The 19,375-nt window shown below is 39.7% G+C and overlaps 3 protein-coding genes across 4 annotated transcripts; 2 read left to right on the top strand and 1 right to left on the bottom strand.

Moving 5' to 3' along the window:
• Positions 1–1,448: 1,448 nt before the first annotated feature.
• On the top strand, positions 1,449–8,875 carry ARL10 (ADP ribosylation factor like GTPase 10). The gene is made up of 4 exons (XM_015821532.1): positions 1,449–1,823; positions 6,020–6,191; positions 6,785–6,960; positions 7,336–8,875. The coding sequence occupies exons 1-4, from the start codon at positions 1,626–1,628 to the stop codon at positions 7,528–7,530; spliced, it is 741 nt and encodes a 246-aa protein (XP_015677018.1). The 5' UTR covers positions 1,449–1,625; the 3' UTR covers positions 7,531–8,875.
• Positions 8,876–9,615: 740 nt separating this feature from the next.
• Positions 9,616–14,418, bottom strand: NOP16 (NOP16 nucleolar protein). Its single transcript, XM_015821531.2, has 5 exons — positions 14,249–14,418; positions 12,046–12,148; positions 11,324–11,393; positions 10,800–10,906; positions 9,616–9,904 (listed from the first exon to the last, which is right to left on the bottom strand). Exons 1-5 carry the CDS (start codon positions 14,353–14,355, stop codon positions 9,764–9,766), a joined length of 528 nt encoding a protein of 175 aa, XP_015677017.1. The 5' UTR covers positions 14,356–14,418; the 3' UTR covers positions 9,616–9,763.
• Positions 14,419–14,623: 205 nt separating this feature from the next.
• Positions 14,624–18,412, top strand: HIGD2A (HIG1 hypoxia inducible domain family member 2A). Of its 2 annotated transcripts, XM_015821529.2 has the most exons (3): positions 14,641–14,834; positions 15,746–15,957; positions 17,208–18,412. In XM_015821529.2, exons 1-2 carry the CDS (start codon positions 14,690–14,692, stop codon positions 15,910–15,912), a joined length of 312 nt encoding a protein of 103 aa, XP_015677015.1. In that variant the 5' UTR covers positions 14,641–14,689; the 3' UTR covers positions 15,913–15,957; positions 17,208–18,412. The 2 variants fall into 2 exon arrangements, with proteins under 2 accessions (XP_015677016.1, XP_015677015.1); XM_015821530.1 differs by lacking the exon at positions 17,208–18,412 and having other exon boundaries at positions 14,624–14,834; positions 15,746–16,430.
• Positions 18,413–19,375: the final 963 nt, after the last annotated feature.

Below are 19,375 nucleotides of genomic sequence, written 5' to 3'. Positions count from 1 at the left end.
TTAAAGTTTCAGCATTTCCTCTAAGTCTATATTATTCTCAAACTCAAAGCATTTCCCTTTTGGAAAACAATAAATCTAGATATATCTAAAGCATATAAAACAAGGTAGAAATAATAATATAGAGCATGGTTTCTGGAATTCTTTCCAAATTATTTTACCCATCATGAATATAAGAAGAATGTATGTATTCTCTCTTGTGAAGTAATTTGTTGAATCTGCATATGTGTATGTGCTTCTGCTTAACCTTTGTATTGTGTCTGTGGCAACATGATTGGAACCCATCAGAATAAATATATTAGCTAAGGCACATTTTTAAATCATTTAAATGCAATTGTTGAAAATTAACACTGAATGCTAGTGCTGTACTGGGGTTAGGGTGAAGTGCGTATAGTCAAGGCCATGGTTTTCCCAGTTGCAATGTATGGCTGTGAAAGTTGGACCATAAGAAAGGCTGAGCGACAAAGAATTGAGGCTTTGAACTATGGTGCTGGAGAAGACTCCTGCGAGTCCCTTGGACTGCAAGGCGTTCAAACCGGTCAGTCCTAGAAGAGATCAAGGCCAGATCCTGAAGTTGAAACTCAAATACTTTGGCCACCTAATGAGAAGGAAGGACTCACTGGAGAAGGGCCTAATGCTGGGAAATATTGAGAGCAATAGAAGAAGGGGACGACAGAGAATGAGGTGGCTGGATGGAGTCACTGAAGCAGTAGGTGTGAGCTTAAATGGACTCCAGAAGGTGATAGAGGACAGGAAGGCCTGGAGGAACGTTGTCCATGGGGTCGTGATGGGTCAGACACGACTTTGCAACTAACAACAAAAGTGTGTTCAAAACTGCAATCCTGAATCCAAATGTCCAATAGACTTAAAGCACACCTGACATGTAGAATTAGGAGGCAGGGGAAGCAATAAAGTTTGCTACCAAGGCTGAGATTGAATCAAGTAGATAAGGTATTAGATCAGGGGGGAATGCACACTCTTACATGCAAATGCCCCTCCCCAGTGGCATTTCTAAGCAGGGTGGAGAAACATTCCTCCCTGCAATCTTTTGGAATCCCAGCCGTAAAGAAAAATGATCCAGTATTTAACTAGGGATAAAGCAGAAAACAGAAAGCGTATACACACCGACAGTGGGAAAAACATAGTTCCTGATTGTAATATCGAAATACGTAGATGCAGGACAGTTTTTGCTTCGATCTAGTGTCCTTCCCCAGGGTTGTTGCCGTCGTTTAAATGAGCACGGGCAGGTTGCTTTGAAGTTATCATCCAACAGGTGAAGCGCGTCACCTTGAAGGCAGCTCCTACGAACTGTGAAGCTCTGGGCGGCAATTGCGCAGAGGGAGCCCGCCCCCTTTAACTTGAAGAGTGACGTCACGATACTCAGCCCACAGCTTGCTGCTGCTGTTGCTATTGCCGTTGCCACCGGCCGGGAAATTCTCCCGCTGCTGCTTACGTTAAGCGAGAGCGGTCGGTTACCCGGATCTCCTGTCGGAGACGAGCCGCTGAGCTCAGTTGCGCCGGAGGACGCGTGGCCGAATAAAGAAGAGGACCGGCTAAACCGAGCAGTTGAGGCGGAGGAGCTTCTGGCCGAGCGGAGATCGCTGGGAGGCCGGTTCCCTGGCCCGCCCATGGCGGCTGCTGCTGCCGCTTTCCGACACCTGAGCCTGGCGCTGGGCGCAGCGGTAGCAGCCCTCGGGTCTCTCCTTTTCATTGCATGGAAAGTCTACTTCCGAGACGCTGATGACAGCTGCGTCGGCTGGAGAAGCCGCTGGGAGCGGCAACTGGAAGCGGAGCTACGAGCCTGCAACGCACGAAAGGAAGCGGAGGTAAGGGAGCCTGGCTCTTCCGCAGCCCTGGAGCAAATGTCTCTCTTCAGAGAAGAACTCCTAGCTGCATCCGTCTCTGACCTGGAGATGGGGCTGCGATTTGGGAAAAGCATTTAGCCGGTTTTCAGGAAACGAAATTGCTGCTATTATGTTCACCCATGACAAGCATAGAACTTGGTGGTTTGGGCGTACAGTTCAATACCTTTTTATGGGGCCAAAGGAAGACCTTGAGAGGCAGTGTGCCCTAGTGCAGTGGTTCTCAACCTTTTTAATGCCACGACCCCAACCGGTCGTAAGTCGAGGACTAAACCGGTCGTAAGTCGAGGACTGAACCGGTCATAAGTCGAGGACTACCCAACCGGTCGTAAGTCGAGGACTTTCCCTAGCCGGGAGCGCCTCGCATGCGTGGTTCCGCCCCCTGTGCCAGCCGAGGCGTAGCTGGCAAGCGGCAGAGACGGAGCAGGCCAACCACCAGCTGGCCCAGCCCAAGGGAGGTAAGGCACCCGCCGGAAAAGGGGAAAAAAATGGCGGACAAAAAAAATGGCGGACAGCCTTGCTTGGCGACCCCTGTGAAATGGTCGATTGACCCCAAATGGGGTCCCAACCCACAGGTTGAGAACCACTGCTCTAGTGGTTAAAGGCAGCATGCTAAAAACTGGGAAACCATGTCTTCTGCTCCTGCTTTACACACAAGACCAGCGGGTGTCTTTGAGTTTCTTAACATTCCCTCTCAGACACAGGAAGAAGTCATTGACATGTTTCTGAGAAAACTGTAGGGACTTCTCCAGGTATTTTTGAAAAAAGTCACCAAATCGGAGTGAGGGAGTGGACTGGGGCTTATCAATTCATCCCCATAAGGATGAAATTATAGACGTAATGGACAAATTAATCGTTCACTAATGAGAGCCTAGAAATTCAACTGCTAATCTGATCAAATTGCATAATTTGTTCTTAAGATATCTTATCAGGCTGGAATGCTGTCAGTACAATATTTATTGAAAGGCTAATAACAAGGATCAGGAAATAACAGATAAGTTGTCCCTGTTTAAGAAGAGCAAAACATCATAAAAGGTAGTAGAATTATACACACCAGAAGAAATAAACATGCTGTGAGGAATTAAAGTGACTTCTATAAAAGAAAGTCCTGCATCACTTTTTGGGAAACTTGTAAAATAATAAGTAGAGAATATTTTTGGATCCAACCTTTCCTATCTACAGTAGTTTCTTTAGAAAAACTTCACTAAGTTTCTGAGAAGACTTATGGTAGAATTACAGGGACATGCATAGAGAAAGAGAAACAAAAATTCAAACAGGTTACTTTAAGCCCAATAATTGTGTGTAGGATTGCAAGCTTTTAGTCTTAATTTCCATGGTGGCACCATAGAAATATATGGAAGGAAAGGCAAAACAATTGTGATTAATTGCTTGGATGTTAAGCTGTTGAGGACTAACCTCCCCTTTGCTGATTTTGCCCTTCTAATGCTGCATTCCAGGATCACCCTTAAATGCTGAGTGTCAGGAAAGTTAGACAAAGGAAGCCATACACACAATTCATTATGCTACCAGAAAAATGTAAGAATTGCCACTGGGTTGGAGAGGTTTAAAAAGAGGATTAGATTGAAATAAATGAAGGCTAAACTTCAATTACCTCATATAACCACTTTCAATATTGTTTCCTAGTGAAGATGAACAGGAGGGTGGTACTACTCCACACTGTCCTCTTTTGTGGGTTTCTTACACTTGCTAAGCCTCTAGATGATTTGTCCAACTCCTGGACAAAATAAGCTTTTGATCTATTCCATTGGGGCTCTGCTTACATTTGATTTATTCAGTTTGTGTAGCCACCCACTTCAAACCATTTTGGTAGTACAAGAAGAAAAAGAACTTTTTGTACAAAGGATTTTGCAAAGTGAGCAGATTTACAGAGTTGAAAACAAGGGCCTAAAATTGGGTAAAGATGAAAAGAGGCAGACTTCCTCAGTTGACTTCTTCATTCTGTTCATGTGTAGATAATCAAAATCCTCATAATGCCACCGTTTCTCTAATTGTTATAAAACATTCCTTAGGATGCAGTGCTAATGAAAGTATGCCTCTTCCCTTAAGTTCCTGAGCTTTTATCCACATGGCATGTTGATACAAACTATTTCCTGAATAAATGTCCAATTGATTCTAATGGCTATTGCTGACTACAGTGATCTATGTCTCAATCGTTTGTAGTTTGGTATACATAGAACTTTGGTTTTGTTTTACTTTACTCATGTTTTACTTTACAGTTGATTTTGTTTTGGTTTTACTCATACTACGCCAGTCCCTTTGTTTTCACTGGCATAATTCAAGGCGTTAGTACTTATCCTTACAGGGTTAGAAAAAGAATCTGAAGGACTGCTATCCTCTGTGTATGAGTTTACCCATAATTTGTAATAATTTAGGAAACTTTTAATGAATTCTTCCACCAAGAAAAGCAATACTGAATGGAATGTCTATGTAGGAAAGTTGTGTTGGATGCTTCCTTGTTATGTTTGACAAAGGTTATCCCTTTATTATCTATACGATTTATAAATTGCTTTATTCCATTGAGTTTTAATTAGAGTACAGAAAATGCAGTTAATAAAACGCTCTTCCATCTCACATTTTCACTTTCATCTTTTATGCTAACTCCATTTGATTAAGTTACCAAAGGCCTTTAATCTCCAGTCTTGTATGAAACAAAACAATTTCCTACACTTCTGGTGAAGGAGACATATTCCAGAAGATAGATATGACTGAGAATGCCTCTCTAGGTTCTCTGCTATCCTAATTTTTCATGGAAGGGGACAAAATGAATGGAGAGATGCAGTCTCAGTTTCCAGGCTCTGAGCCCTTTAGGGCTTTATGGTTGATAACCAATCCTTGAATTGCACTTGGGGAGAAACCAATAGCCAGCACATCTCCTGTATGAGTGGTTTAATTCAATTATTTTTTTATAACAACCCACTCAGATTCTGGGCAGCTTACAAAATCCAGAAAATAATAAAACCAATTAAACACACATACCCAAGCAACCTAGATGAAAACAATCAGAATGATAACCTGTACAAGGCCCCCACAAATACATTAATAAACATATTAACCCCAGGCTTGGGAACAGAACCAGATTTTAAGAGCTTTCCAGAAGGCCAGAAAAGTGAGCATCCTTCATGTCTGGGTGGGGTATTCTAAAAGGAAGCAGCAACAGAGAAGATGCACTTCCTCAGTTCTATAAGCCGGCAACATTTAATAGTGACAAAGATAATTGAGGTGACAGGTAGTCCTCAATTTAAAATCATTTGTTTAATGACCATTCGAAGTTACAACAGCACTGAAAAAAGTGCTTTATGACCGTTTTTCACACTTAGGACCGTTGCAGCATCCCCATGGTAACATGATCAAAATTCAGATACTGGGCAACTGACACGTATTTATGATGGTTGCAGTATTCCTGGGTTATGCAATCACCTTTCACGACCTTCTGACAAGCAAAGTCAATGAAGAAATCAAATTCACTTAACAGCCATGTTACTAACTTAACAACTGCAGCGATTCACTTAAAAACCGCAATAAGAAAGATGGTAAAATGGGGCAAAATTCTCTTAACAACTGTTTTGCTTAGCAATAGAAATTTTGGGCTCAATCATGGTCGTGAATCTAGGATTATCTGTATTTAATCCACTCATGCATAACTTTTGAAGACCTATGGCCCATTTTTCCACATAAAGTCACTGATTCTTTATTGGCATCAGTTATTTAATTCCATCGCCACCTCCAAATCTTTCATAATCACATGAGGTACCAGTCCAAGAAACTAGTAATAAGAGCTTTGGAGCAATTACTTTCATGTATTACTCATAGGTGTGATTTATGATCCTTTCTTTCAGGATTGGTCTCCTAAATTAATCCACCCTCAGCCTCCAAAATTGGACAAGGCTGTCATTATTTTTCCCTAAAGCTGTCAAGAATGAGTGACCAATTTGGTAAATTTATAGATCAGCTATGCTCTTGGCAAGCAGGACTATTCTAAATACTACCCACAACTTAATTGTTTCCTTCTTGTTTTACTTATTGTCTCATTTGAATATTTGAATACAGCCATTTTTTTCAGTGATGAGCCAGGATTACAAGGATTGCCATTATTTTAAAACAATAACTGCTTGAACTGACCTGAACTCTTTTTCTCATAGCAGCCACATTATTGTGAATACCAAATTTTGGTTCTCGGTTTGGACGGGGCTGGAAAAAGCACCATTCTTCACTATGTATGTAGTCCAGAAGCCAAGAAGCATATACCACCTACTCAAGGCTTCAGCTCAGTGCAGCTGCAGGCCAGTGGGCTCCAGATGGATCTTCTAGAAGGTAAGCCATTTCGAAATGGGGCACAATCTGCAACACACTGCATGTCCGGCACTTGTACAGGAAAGATGGGTCTGGAACATCTTCTCTTCTATGATAGCAATCACTGGCCTTGTTCACAGAAACTACACTTAACTTCTAACTATACCATAAACTAAGCCTCAAAAAGCCTAACTGAGGTTAATAATATTCAAACAACCAGCTTTTTAAAAACTGATCTATGTTAACATAGGTTTCTATCTAATATATATTGAAGTAAGGGAAAACTGTCTTGAAGATCTTCTCCTGAATTGAATTTATGTCTTCTGTGCTGGGAATCTCTTATGTCTATGACTTGTCCATTTTTGTATCTTTCGGCCTGAACAATGCATGAGAGATGAATAGATATTTTGATGCAATGGAGAAAAATCTCCCTCTTATTTAAATCCACATCTGCATTCCAGTCATGGGAAAGATGCTTGTGATATGCTGTAAAGAAATAATTTCTCATGATTTGTTCCTCAGTGTGGGCACTGCAATTAAGCACATCTGGAGGACATCACAATGAGAAAGGATGCTAATTAGTCAACTTGTATTTTTGCTCTTTGTTTTACTAGTTGGTGGGAGCCAGAATCTACGCTTCTACTGGAACCAATATCTGAGCAAAGCCCACATTTTGGTGTTTGTTGTAGACTCTGCAGATGGCTCACGGCTTCATGTTGCTCGGCAGGAGCTCCACTGCTTGCTAGCTGAGGACCCTCAGCTGCCTTTGATAGTCTTAGCCAACAAACAGGTGAGTCCCTTGCTATCTTTCACATGCTACATTCTGAAATTGTAGCTTGATATAGATGGACTTATAATGCAAGAGCAACGTACAATTATATAACTGCATGTGACTCTGTGAGACTCCTTTGACTCACACCATTAGTTTTCCTAGATTACCATTCTGTACTTCCAAAATCTCTTAAAGTTTGCAAGAATGCAACCAAACTGTAACAGTAATTACCAATAACACAATTTCTTACTAATTTTGAGAAGTGAAAAAAGAAACATCAGCATATATTAAGCTTAATCCTCAGGCAAATGCAGAAAAATACAAAACTGTGGCTTAGCTCTTACAGGAAAGGCCTAAGGTTTTTAAAATGATTGATTTGTGTATCTATTCTAGGACAAGAGTGATGCCCTGAGTGTGGCAGAATTGCGAGAGGAGTTGGCCTTGCACAACCTGGATAGTCAGAGGACATTCTTTCTCTTGCCCACAAGTGCAACTTATGCCGGTCTGGCCACTGGAAACAGTGTTCTTCACTTGAAGCACCTGCTGGTCAAAATTCTTGCCCATTCAAGCAAGATGGAGTCTCTGTGACTGTGCCTCTCAGCAATAACTTTTTCCGCATGGTCAGGAAGCCTTTGTTCTTAAAAGTCTACCTAGGCATTCACCAAATGTGCTTGGAGAAGGAATTCCACCTACCAATATAGCCTTGGAGATAACTCCTATTGTTTTGGATAAGACGGAAGGAAAACAAAGGCATTGCTTGAGGGGGACATCAATCAATCTCAGAGACTAGCTACCGAAAGCAGCTGCTGCTCTTTTCACAAACCTAAAGAACTATAATACCAATATTTGCACTAAGACTTTGCATTCTTCTTTACTGGATCTACTAGTTGACTTTACAATAAGCAGGAAAAGATAATTCAATGACTTTATATAGCGGCAGCTAAGAAAGTCATTTCATAGGCTCTTTGCCTATGAAATGACTTTATTATTTCAAAAGCTGGGGGTTAGTCTTGGCCCATAAAGGGTTACTTCATCCTGACTGCAGCTAAGGGAAAGTAGTATGTACTGAAATTGATGGCTTGTCTAGATTTGAGGGATCCTTGATGGAATATCTTTTATTTCTGGTTAAGCAGGTTGGAACAGTTGTGCCTTGAACTGATGCCAAAGCTACTTCAGTCACTAAGACTCTGCTACCTTCTTATTTATTGGTTGATTCTTAAGTAACCTCCACAAGGTCTAAGAGAACTGGAAAGTTTGGGTTAGATCATGAAGAGATGCACGAAACTAACAGCCTCCAAACTAGTTGAGCTCAACTGTCAATTTCCCATGTTGGCTAGGAAGTTTGAGATACAGACCAACACATGCAGGTGTCCCTGATAATGGCAAAGTTGTTCAGCAGTAAAATACTTGAGTATTCCTATTTAATCTCAACCCCTCAGGGGCTCTTAAAAGTTTTTATTTCTGCTCCATTATACAAAGTATTATCTATACAAAAGCTATTGTGAGCTAGTAATCGCTGTTACAAACTACAGGTAGGCCACATCATATGGGCTACCAACATTCTCTTAAATTTCTAATGAAGAAAAAAACAGCCATTTGCCTCACCTCTGCATTAAAGCATAATTCTACATGTGCAGGAAACCAATCCCATCTTCAGGCAATTTGTCTCTATAGCTCTAATGATGTTACAAATAGAAATGATGCTGTTTCTTAAATAGGAAAATGATGCATATACTCTCTAATGCTCCCTCTTCAGGTTTTTTGTTTGGATTAAGCTCCTTTTGTACAACTTACATTTTAACCATCCCCCTCCTTTATTTATCCTATCACAGACTATAGGAAACCTGAATAATACATCTTAGCCATATATGCAATAGGCGATTGCTAACAAATGCTTTGTATTTTTTATCAATAAAACTTGTGTTGTAAGATATGACTCTGCTCTTCACTACTTGAGAAATCCTGCGTACAATTATCAGGATACAATTATTGCCAATGACCATTTTCATCAGATATTACTTGGGATTAGACAGCTTTTTAGTCCTTCGGGAGCTTCAGCAGAGAATTCAGAAGCTTCATCAATTGCAAATTCTTGTAGTAGCTGCATGACAATGTATAACTGCAGTTTCAGTCTCCAGAGATACAAAGAAGAATTAATGCTGTTTCTACTTTTAAAATTGCCGAGGAAAGATGACTTGACAGACAATCCATAATGTACCATATATTAGGAATCCTCATTTCACCATTTCCATCAGGCAGGACAGTGACTTCTTCCCTCCCATAAATATGGACTAGTATTTATTGAAGAGAGTTAGCATCCCTTTGGGATAGACCCTTACTGGAGTGTGGAGATAGCTCTTCCTGGCCAAATTTACTAGTTCTGATGCTTTAATCTTGATGCCCTCATCTTATTTCTCAGAAAGGAACCTACTATTTGAGGCTACTGTTATTGTGCTCTCTCCAAAATACTCAAAAAGTAGACAAGGTAGTCTACAATTGACCTCTGCTCTTGTAACTAACATATTTTTTCAGTATGCTCTATAATTGACACTAGGTTTAGGGAAATCATTTATGTCAACCAAGATCTCTACAAGGTAAAATCATATTTTGCCATTTTAAGAGTTATTTTGCCTTGAAGAACCATCAGAGAAATAAATAAACCTAAAAGCTGAGTGAAATTTTATACACTGCATCTGTATTTTCTTATCTCTTTTTAGAAGGCAATACTTTATGTAATTCAAGTATCAGTTTTTTAATCCCAGTTACTTAAATCCATGTCAGCAGATGAAATAATGATTCAGCATTATTATCCTCATCATAATTATTGCTCCATTTTTTCTTGCCGTAAAGATGCAATGAATGTCTGGTACTCCTCGGGATAGAAGCGTTTATACACATTGATCTTCCTCTTTATTTGTTTTGGTGTATCCTGGTAATAGTTCTTCTCATCACGAGCCATAGCCTAGGCAATAAATTAAAGTATAAATTAACAGAGAAGCAGTTTTATATCAACATATAGTTTCAGAAAGTCCCCACACCCAGAAAGCAAGCAGTACATCAAGTCTCAAGGAGAGGCTGTACATAAAGCAAATATAGCCACAGAACTGCAGTTAAAAAAAAGGTAGATTCAGATGCTGGATGCAATTTCCTACAGAATGGGGAGGGAACTAGTTGCCCTCCAGATATTTTGAATTCTGCCTGCAGCAAAGGATTATAAGAACTCCAGTACAAACCATCTGAAAGGCCCTAGATTTCTTACTTCAGTTCAAATGTCCATTTCAGAAAAATCGTACATTTTGTCAAGCAAGAAACACTGTACAAAGCAATATGGGCAAACAGAGGAAACAAATCATTTTCTAAAGCTGCCTACATAATACATAATGTATCAATAATCCTACTCTATAAATAAATACAAGACTTAACAATTATGAAAGTCATTCATATTAAAACTCATGCCCAGATCTGACTACAGTTTCTAAAAATGTGGGAGGAAAATAAAGATCCAGAAAAGTCTCTCTAGGGAAAACGTTAGTACTCAAAAGATCTTCTGTTTTAAATACTTACTCGCCTGTGAGAGGAGATCTCACCCGGCCAAGCTGTTTCAAAGGCATCTGCAGATTAAAACTCACTTGGAATTGTCCTTGGAATAACTGGAAGCCAGTGCAGGAGGCAAACAGACTGGCATGATGTGGTAGTAACAGCCAGTGCTTCTCACTTTGAAAATCTAACTATTATAATTGGGATTATCTGATCTGATTTTCATATCATTTTCTAACGATGTATTGCAGTTAAACAAAATAATATCAGATGAAAATAATTACAAAATTATCTCAGGCCAAAAGAATCAGAAGGTCTACCTTATAATTTTCACCATGATTCTGAATCATGTGTTTGACGTAGTCAATAAGGTCTGTGGAGAGGGTCTCGGATTTTTTCTCTGGGAAGCTGGCTTCATATTCCAATTCTGGGCATAAAGAAAAGAAAGCAAGAAGGTATTAAGAAATGTTTGCAGACTGTGAAACCACCTTTTGTGGAAATAGAATAGCTCTACACAACCATTACATCATGGAAGTCACATCTCTTTCCTCCAATAGGAGACATGCCCAGGCTTGTTTGAAAAAAGATGCATTATTTTCATAACAGCAGACACAATGTATTCATGTTAAACTCTCACCCTAATTTCTAATTATTATCAAACTGATTATAAAATACAGTTCGTATTCAAAACCACACCCAAAATTTTTGAATATCTGCTACATTTGACAATAAGCAAGAAGAAAAGAAAACTGCACTTAATTGGAATAGCAAGACTTCTAATGAAGGATCTCCCTATGAAGAATGACATCTGTGTCACACTCTGCCAATATGAAGTAATACCCACCATTTATTACATATGGCTTCCTAATGGTTTTTGTCTCTGCCTCTTGTCCATCGATATCCATTTTCATACCCTGTAATTTAAAAGACATGACAACTCACATCATACAAAAAGGCAGCTAGGAATTATTTTGTATTTTTTTTAACCCCAACGTTATCATTTTATACCAATGGTTAACACATTTTAAATACTTAAAAGGATCAGTAACTTTCTTTTGGTATCTAATTGGATGCAGTGTTACATCACATAGTTTCAAATTATTATATAATGCAAATAGAGATAGCTATTTTATAAGTCTTTAGCACTCTACCATTTATTTCTCAGGATAGCTATGGATGTCAGCACCAGAGGGCACTAAGTGAATAAATGAAATGCCAAGATTTGGAAATAGCTCTTCAACTATTTCAATTTCCTAAAAAGTGAGATAGTCGGGCAAAAGAAGAATTTACTTCTAAACCAAAAACTGGATTAATGACAGTTTAGTTACAATGGTATTTCTCATGCATACTTTATATTTAACCAATACTATCTGAGATTTACTGGAAAAATTCTAGAGAAACATTTTCATGATGTACTTTTTTAACCAGTTATGCCATTTTCATTTTCCAATTACTGTCTTCCTGGAACAACAATCAAATAAATAGAGCAAGCTCTTAAATTATAAACTTGATTTATACTTTTCATTCAACATTCAAGTGGTAACTTGGAATTCATACAGGACTAACCTTTGGAATGGGAATTGCCTTGTTTGGATCAACAGCCAGGCCCATTTCTGCCAAATTCTTAGAAACTGATTTGGTGCTATCCCAGGCATGTCGGATTTGAGCACTGAAGAGAAATGGGGAGGGGGGAGAGAGAGATAAAGCAGAGCATCAACGCTATGTAATCTTGAAGAGATTCCTCTCTTTTCAATAATAATGACTACACTTTTGCAATCAAGACAGTTTTTGCATACAAAACAAAGCAACAAATGGCAGCCCTCTCCCCCAATTCAAGTGCACTGGGCACTGGAATGTTAATCTGATGCTGAAAACCTCAAATCTATATGTGCCCCTCTTTCCCCAACTGGAAAAGCACATTTAAATCAGGGGTTCCCAACCCCCGGTCCATGGACCGGTACCAGGCCGCAGCATGCTAGCAACCGGGCCGCACAAACAAGCAAAGCCCCATCTGTGGGATGCAAGCAGCACACAAAACCACACCCCCTCCAGTCCACGGGAAAAACCTCTCTCCAGGTAACAGGTCCCTGGTGCCCAAAGGTTGAGGACCTCTGCTTTAAATGACAATCTGCTGGTATTTCATGACATATAAAATGGGCTGTCTATGGCAGCTATCTCAACTCTACCTAACAACTGATCCTGTACAATTGTCTAGTGCCTAAAAAAATCTTGTATTTCAACATATCTGTCTAAAGATATTTCAAGTATCATTAAGAGGCAATCTTCTTTAGCATAATTTGGTTTCATTTTCATTATTTTTTTAAAAAACTTACTCATCTTCTTGAATATTTTACCTTTTTTATACATGAAAAGGAATTGTTATAGCAATGATAATGAAGCACTTGCCGTAACTTGAGTTGAGTCATTTTCATTCTATATGTTTTTTTAACCAAATCTAATTCTGCCATTCTTCATGTTATTCTTCATTTTATCAATTCTTCATTCTAATGATCATTTGGCCCTAAGCTCTGTAACCACCAGTATTTTTCCAGGGGAAATTAGCATGGAATAGACATCATAGATAACTAAAAGAATCAGAAGTTGAACCAATATACTGCATTCCATGATTGAAATCTCCGTGGGGAGATAGTTGAATAGGAGTAGTTATCTAGAAAACGGAGAAAATGCAGGATTAAAGGAGCAGCTACTTAGTGTGCAACTGAGGAAAAGGGAAGGAAAAGTGAGACAACGGGGATGTAGGCTTTATAGTTTTAATTTTACAATGAGGACATGTGGTTTATGTTGCTGCAGTTTTTATAATGCATTATTTTCCTGTCCTTAGCCACTCCAAACTATCCAGATCCCTTTTTAGCGGATAATATAATCCAAAGAAACACACACACTGGGTTGTTTTGGGAACAAAACCCATGTTGACAGGTTTTGAAGACGATCTCGCCAACACCATTATTATTATTATTATTATTATTATTATTATTATTATTATTATTATTGTTGTTGTTGTTGTTGTTGTTGTTGTTGTTGTTGTTGTTGTTGTTTCAAAGCTTAGTTAAAACAGAGGCGGCGCTGCTATTACTGTGTAGAGCAGTGTTTCTCAACCTTGACAATTTTAAGGCATGTGGACTTCTTTTTTTTTTTCTTCTTAATTTTTTTATTTTTTGTAAAATATACATCTTCCAATATACACAATACATTAACTTTAGCTTTCCCCCCATACCCTCCTCGGCTTCCCGGAGCTGAATACAGGATCAAGTTCACATTTCCATAATTCTTCTACAATCATTAATCCAATTAAAACAATTATAATGCTAACAATCTACACACCCCTTTAACTCCAAATAAAGTATTACAACTATACTAATTTATAATCTACCTAATGCTGGCTGTGGAATTCTGGGAGTTGAAGTCCACATGCCTTAAAATTGTCAAGGTTGAGAAACACTGGTGTAGAGAAAGCAGGATTCGATGGCTTCGGGAGCGATGCTCAAACTGGTCAGACGAACCACGAACCAGCCTCCCGCATTTTAGCCTGGCGTGTTAAATCAGTCCAGACCTTACGGTTGGTTCAAGGTATGTGGGAAACGCAGAAATGGCTGAATAAATCCTAAATAACTGAAGTATTGGCAAGCACGTCGTGCAAATGCAGCCCTTCCAGACGTCTCAAATGATCGACAGGCACGAGCCCTCATACCGTATCTAAACCGACGCTCGTTTCCAAATAATGACTGAACAGCCACTTTTCCCTACTCACCATTTTATTCGAGGGGCCGACCGCTTGCGGGAAGCCCGGTTCAGTTTTTTGCGGTTGACGTTATAATTATACTTCTTCCGACGCTGCTTCTGCTTGGCTTTCGGCATCGTTGCAGCTCTCGAGACCAACTTAAAAGGGCCACGCGCTTCCCCGCTCAAGCCCTTACTGTCGCAGCCGAAGCATCAGCCGGACCAATGATCGCAATGGCAGATGGGATTGGTAGTTCTGCCTGTTCGGTCAGCATAGCCGAGATGCATTAAATTGAACTACGCTTCCCAGAGTGCCAGAGCGGAGGAGGGAATCATTTCCCAGATTCATGTGAAAAGCACGATTGGCTGGCATCGGCGCCTGAGACCTCCTTTAGCGATAGAGGAAGAGTCGCGCCTCGCTAGAGCGAATCGAGAGGTGACCTTTGCGCGTCTGCATCTGGCGAGAGCTGCCATGGCTCAGAGTCCTCCGCCGCCATTTGATCCCTACCGAGCCCCGGTTATTGAAGGCTTTACTCCGACTTCTTATCGGGGCGAGACCGAACGCTTCCAAAGCAAGTTCATGCGCAAGTTCCGCCAGAATCCATTTGTGCCCCTCGGTGAGCCTGGGCGAATATTCCTCTAGTCGAGTAGTAATAGCAAGCGAATTGGTGGAGGTCGGGCAGCGCGACTCTGGGGGAAAGCAGTGCAGTATTGCATTATTTCTTTAAAATATTTCATCTGCCTGTCCGTTCCCACCTTCTAGGCAGTGTTGAATAGTGAAATAAAAGATGACGGTGAAATAAACAGCTGGAAAAACAACCTAGCAGTCAAAAGATATCTAAAATGCGAAAAACAGCAAAAAGGATTTTATACTAAAAGCCCAACCCTGGAAGGAATAAAAAGATTATTCCAGACCTTAATGGCTCCGAATTCAGCCAGCCATCGGAAATGCCTTTTTTCTGGTCTCAATCACGAGGTCCTAAAGGGTTCCCGAGAAAACAAGTCCTGCTTAATTTTTCCTCATCATTTAGCTCAATGTTTTCCAAACTTGGTAACCCTAAGATGTGTGGAGTTCTACTTCCAGAATTCCCAGCCAGTTCTGAGAGTTGAAGTCCACACATCTTCAAGTTGCCAAATTTGATTGATTTTATTGTATCAAACAGCATAGAAATTATTGAGAAAGAAAAAGTAATCACCAGTCCCTGAGAATCGAGACTGATCAGGAAAATACTAACATTGAAAAACAAAAAATCAAATCAGTGTTGGTCCTTAACAGAAACATGAGCTGTAAAAGTGGTATAAATTAAGTTTTTCCTGGTGTGAGGGAATGGAAAAGAATGTCCTAGCTAAATACCTATGTTTAGATCTTTTATTACCCTTTTACTATGTGAGAACTAAATGTCAATGAACCAAAAATTCTTGACAGAACTGGGAGCTCTCAAATGAAAAGATTTGGTGGTTTATTCAGGAGATAGCCCAAGCCTCTGTAACAAAATTTCTTTGTTTCCTTTTCTGCCCTCTACTCCAGGCTGCCTTGGTACAGCTGGAATTTTGACTTATGGACTCATCTGCTTCATAAACAATAAACCCAAGCAATCCCAGATGATGATGAGGGCCCGTGTTATAGCCCAGGGTTTAACTATTGCATCCCTATTAGTGGGCATGGCTGTTACAAACCTGAAGTCATCCAAGTGAACAAGCTGCTATTGTACAATATGATAATATTGTCCACTAATCTGGGTAAGAACAAGCCCACCTGCCTGCCAGCACACCATATTTTGCAGAATGATATTTCAGTGCTACTTGGGAAATGATTTCTGGTATCAAGGAAGCCCAGTTTTGTTTAATAACATTGTTAATATATTCCATCATTTCTGATTTGTCACTGGTGTATAACATTTTTGTGTATCATAGCTATGTTTTAAGCCTATCTTTCTGATAAAGCCAGTAAGATTATCTGATGTAAACAAATCACATAGGATGGAGAACCTTTATCGTCTATTAGGCAGCTAGGTGGTTAAAAGTGTATCAAAAATAACCTCTTTATGGAGATTGGGTATGATGAACACATTATGTTAGTGTCAAAGAATCGTAAAGTTAAAGAATTGTAAAGTAGTTATTCCTGATGTTATTTTTTTCTGAAATCACTGTCAAGGTTGGACAGAAGTTGGGGGGAATCTAATTGTGATTTATTAAAAACTATTGTGTTAAGATCTACTGAGATAGTCTGAAATAATTGTTAATTGATAGGTACTTGTAATTTGCCTCACATACAATTTCTGAAAAAACTGCAGATAACTAGAGTAAGACCCTTTGGTTGAAGTTTGGCTCCACTGAGCAGAAGATTTGTAGATGTAGCAGCCTTTGTGCTGCATAGTGACTGGATTCCTTTGGTCAGTTGGGGGGGTGGAGTCTCCAAGGCTCATAATCTTTGGTGGTTTCAACCTTTCTCCAGTCATGGACAGTCTATAGCAGCTGTCAAGCTGACTTGCCATGAAAATCCTGATGCACATCAGAGGTCTTTACTTTTTGTTTCAGGGAAGTTACTACTTGATCTGAGTGTTGTGGACATTATCATCAGTCTATTACTGGGGACATATGCTCTGATTGTTTTATATTTTGTACCCCTTGCAAAACAGGAAGTGGAATCTATTAGACTAGACCAGGCATGTCAAACTCGCAACGTCACATGGCGTCGCACGACATATCGTGACTTTTTCCCCATTGCTGGCAATGGGGTGGGCGTGGTTTCATCGTGACGCATGCAGCCCGCGGGCCGGCAGTTTGATATGCCTGAACTAGATCATCCAAGGCAACTAATAAACCCTGACAAGTTATAGAGGGAGGTTGGGAGGTAAGGATCTGATGGATAATTTGGCTGAAAATTTGCTGACTGGCTGAAATGGACATGTGGCAAATGCCTTAGAACAGATTACACCAGTGCAGCCTCTCACTGTGCATGAATCCTGAGGTGTGCTTTGATTTTTCAGGGCACTTAGGAGATGAAATGCCAAATGAGCCACCTAGAGCACTATTGGAGGAAGATGAAGAGTTATTCAACCCACCCAAGTTAGAGCACTCTTCCTCTCTTTTTAACATCTGCTTGACAATATTGGGTGAGATCATGAATTGGTTCGGGGTCAGATACCATCGGTTTTGTGATAATACTAAGCTGTACATCTCAACCCAAGGTTGACAGAAATCAAAGTCTCGTACCTATACTTGGAGGCTATCTGGTTGTGTATATGGAGGAAGATACTCTGATTCAACTGTAGCAAGACCAAGCGGCTGCGGATGTTGGAACTGGAGATGTTCCATCGTTAGGTCCAAGTGGGAATCCATTTCATCATGTTGCACAATTTGTGGATCTTCTTGGACTCACAGTTCCAGCTCAAGCAGATGGCAGCTATGGATGGCCTTTGTAGAAATTCATATAATGCTGTGATTGCACCATTTCCTGGACCTAGAGGCCTTTCTGACAAGCACTCATGCTTCATTCACTTCTTATGGATTATTGCAGTGTACACTAAATGGGGCTGCTCTTGAAGACCATCAAAAACTTCAACTGATCCAGAATATAGCAACAACTTAAGCAATTATGGGCATACTCTTGCAACACCCCTGCTTTGTCAGCTGCACTGGTTACTGGTAGGCTTTCAAGTAAATTCATTGTGCTAGTTATTGCATAAAAAGATCTCACGACATAGAGACTTTTCTGTGGCTTCCGCCCATGCTTTATGATCAAACAGATTTGTCACATTCATAGCCATTAACAGTATCATTAGATGGAACCTGCAAAACATACCTTCTTGGTCACTATACCTGCCCTCTGTAATAATATCCTCCCACAGCCTCGCCCCAAGTCCTTGTTAAAAAGAGCTTTTAAAAACTGGCTTTTCCCATGGGTCCTGGGCTGGAGTGGTACAGACCCTTGTGTGTTATATGACTCCTTTAGAACATGTGGGTTTTTCCCTATATGTCTATTTTTCTTTTGTTTTTATTCTTTGTTTTATTATTGTATGCTGCCCAAAGTCACAATGCCTTTATAAATTTGTAAGTAAACTGCCCTGTTGTCCCCTCCCTGCCACCCTATTTCATTCCAATTTAAATTCTGTATTAGAATAGCCATTCCAAGCATATAAAGAAGTGAGTTGTATTTCACAAAAGTTTATACCTCTTAATAAAATTTGCTAGTCTGAAAAGGTGTTACCAGACTCCTGATTTTTGGCTATCGTGCAGCTCTCCTACAGTGTCAAGGGTAGGATAAATTGCATCTCTTTTCCAGTCTGCTCATTTTTGAACTTGCTAGACTACAACAGAATTGTTAACTTGGTCTTGCTAACTAATGGCATCTTCCACCTGTCACAGATTTTATAACAATTTATGCCGTTTTTAAAAACGTTTCTAGCAATTCCTTTTGCATTCAAACTGCTGAATTCCGAAAAAGTGCTAGGGAAAAATTACCATTCAACAATACGTATATATCTTAAGATATAAACTTACGCTAATATACCTGAATGTAAATCACATTCCATAAGATTTATTGCTAAATATATTTACAGATACTAAATCTTAAAATATCTTCAAATTTTAAATAGGATTAAACCTGCTTAAAGTTTGGTCATGCTTATTGTGTGTGAGAAAGTAGATGTTAAAATGTAATTTGATAAGAGCCAGAAATCTTATTAGGTTTGGAGAGAAATTTGTGACTAGCAAAAGAAAGTAAATGTAATGACTGAGCTTGCTGCTGAAAAAAGATGGCAAGATAATAATAGAGAATGTGGAAATATTGCAGTAGAAGAGAATATATTGTATATAGCTCAGGGTTGAATTCTGGAATCCTTGGTGCGCTCTGAGCTTGGTTGTTTATAGACATTTCATTACCTGCCTAGGTAACATGATAATAATGTACCAAGGACTCCACACTGGGGAGATAATATAATATACTCTATTTCAGACTCCCCCAAGGGCTTCTGGGTTCAAATGAATGTAACTAAAGCAAGTGTTCAAGGGGGTGGTAACTTAGTTAGTTACTATTGTAAGCATACTGATGTGTCCAGGATACGTCTAATCCCAGCCAAGGTTCTTGGAAGAGCTTGCATATATTTCAGTGTCTTTTCTTTCAAAATTAATGAAGAATAGATGTAATGCCAGAAGT

The sequence above is a fragment of the Protobothrops mucrosquamatus genome, unplaced genomic scaffold (genome assembly GCF_001527695.2).
Source record: "Protobothrops mucrosquamatus isolate PMUCROS unplaced genomic scaffold, P.Mucros_1.0 scaffold1341, whole genome shotgun sequence".
In the NCBI taxonomy this organism is placed as follows: Eukaryota; Metazoa; Chordata; class Lepidosauria; order Squamata; family Viperidae; genus Protobothrops; species Protobothrops mucrosquamatus.
Note: the sequence above shows the minus strand (reverse complement) of the source record. Positions and strands in the feature narration are given on the sequence as shown.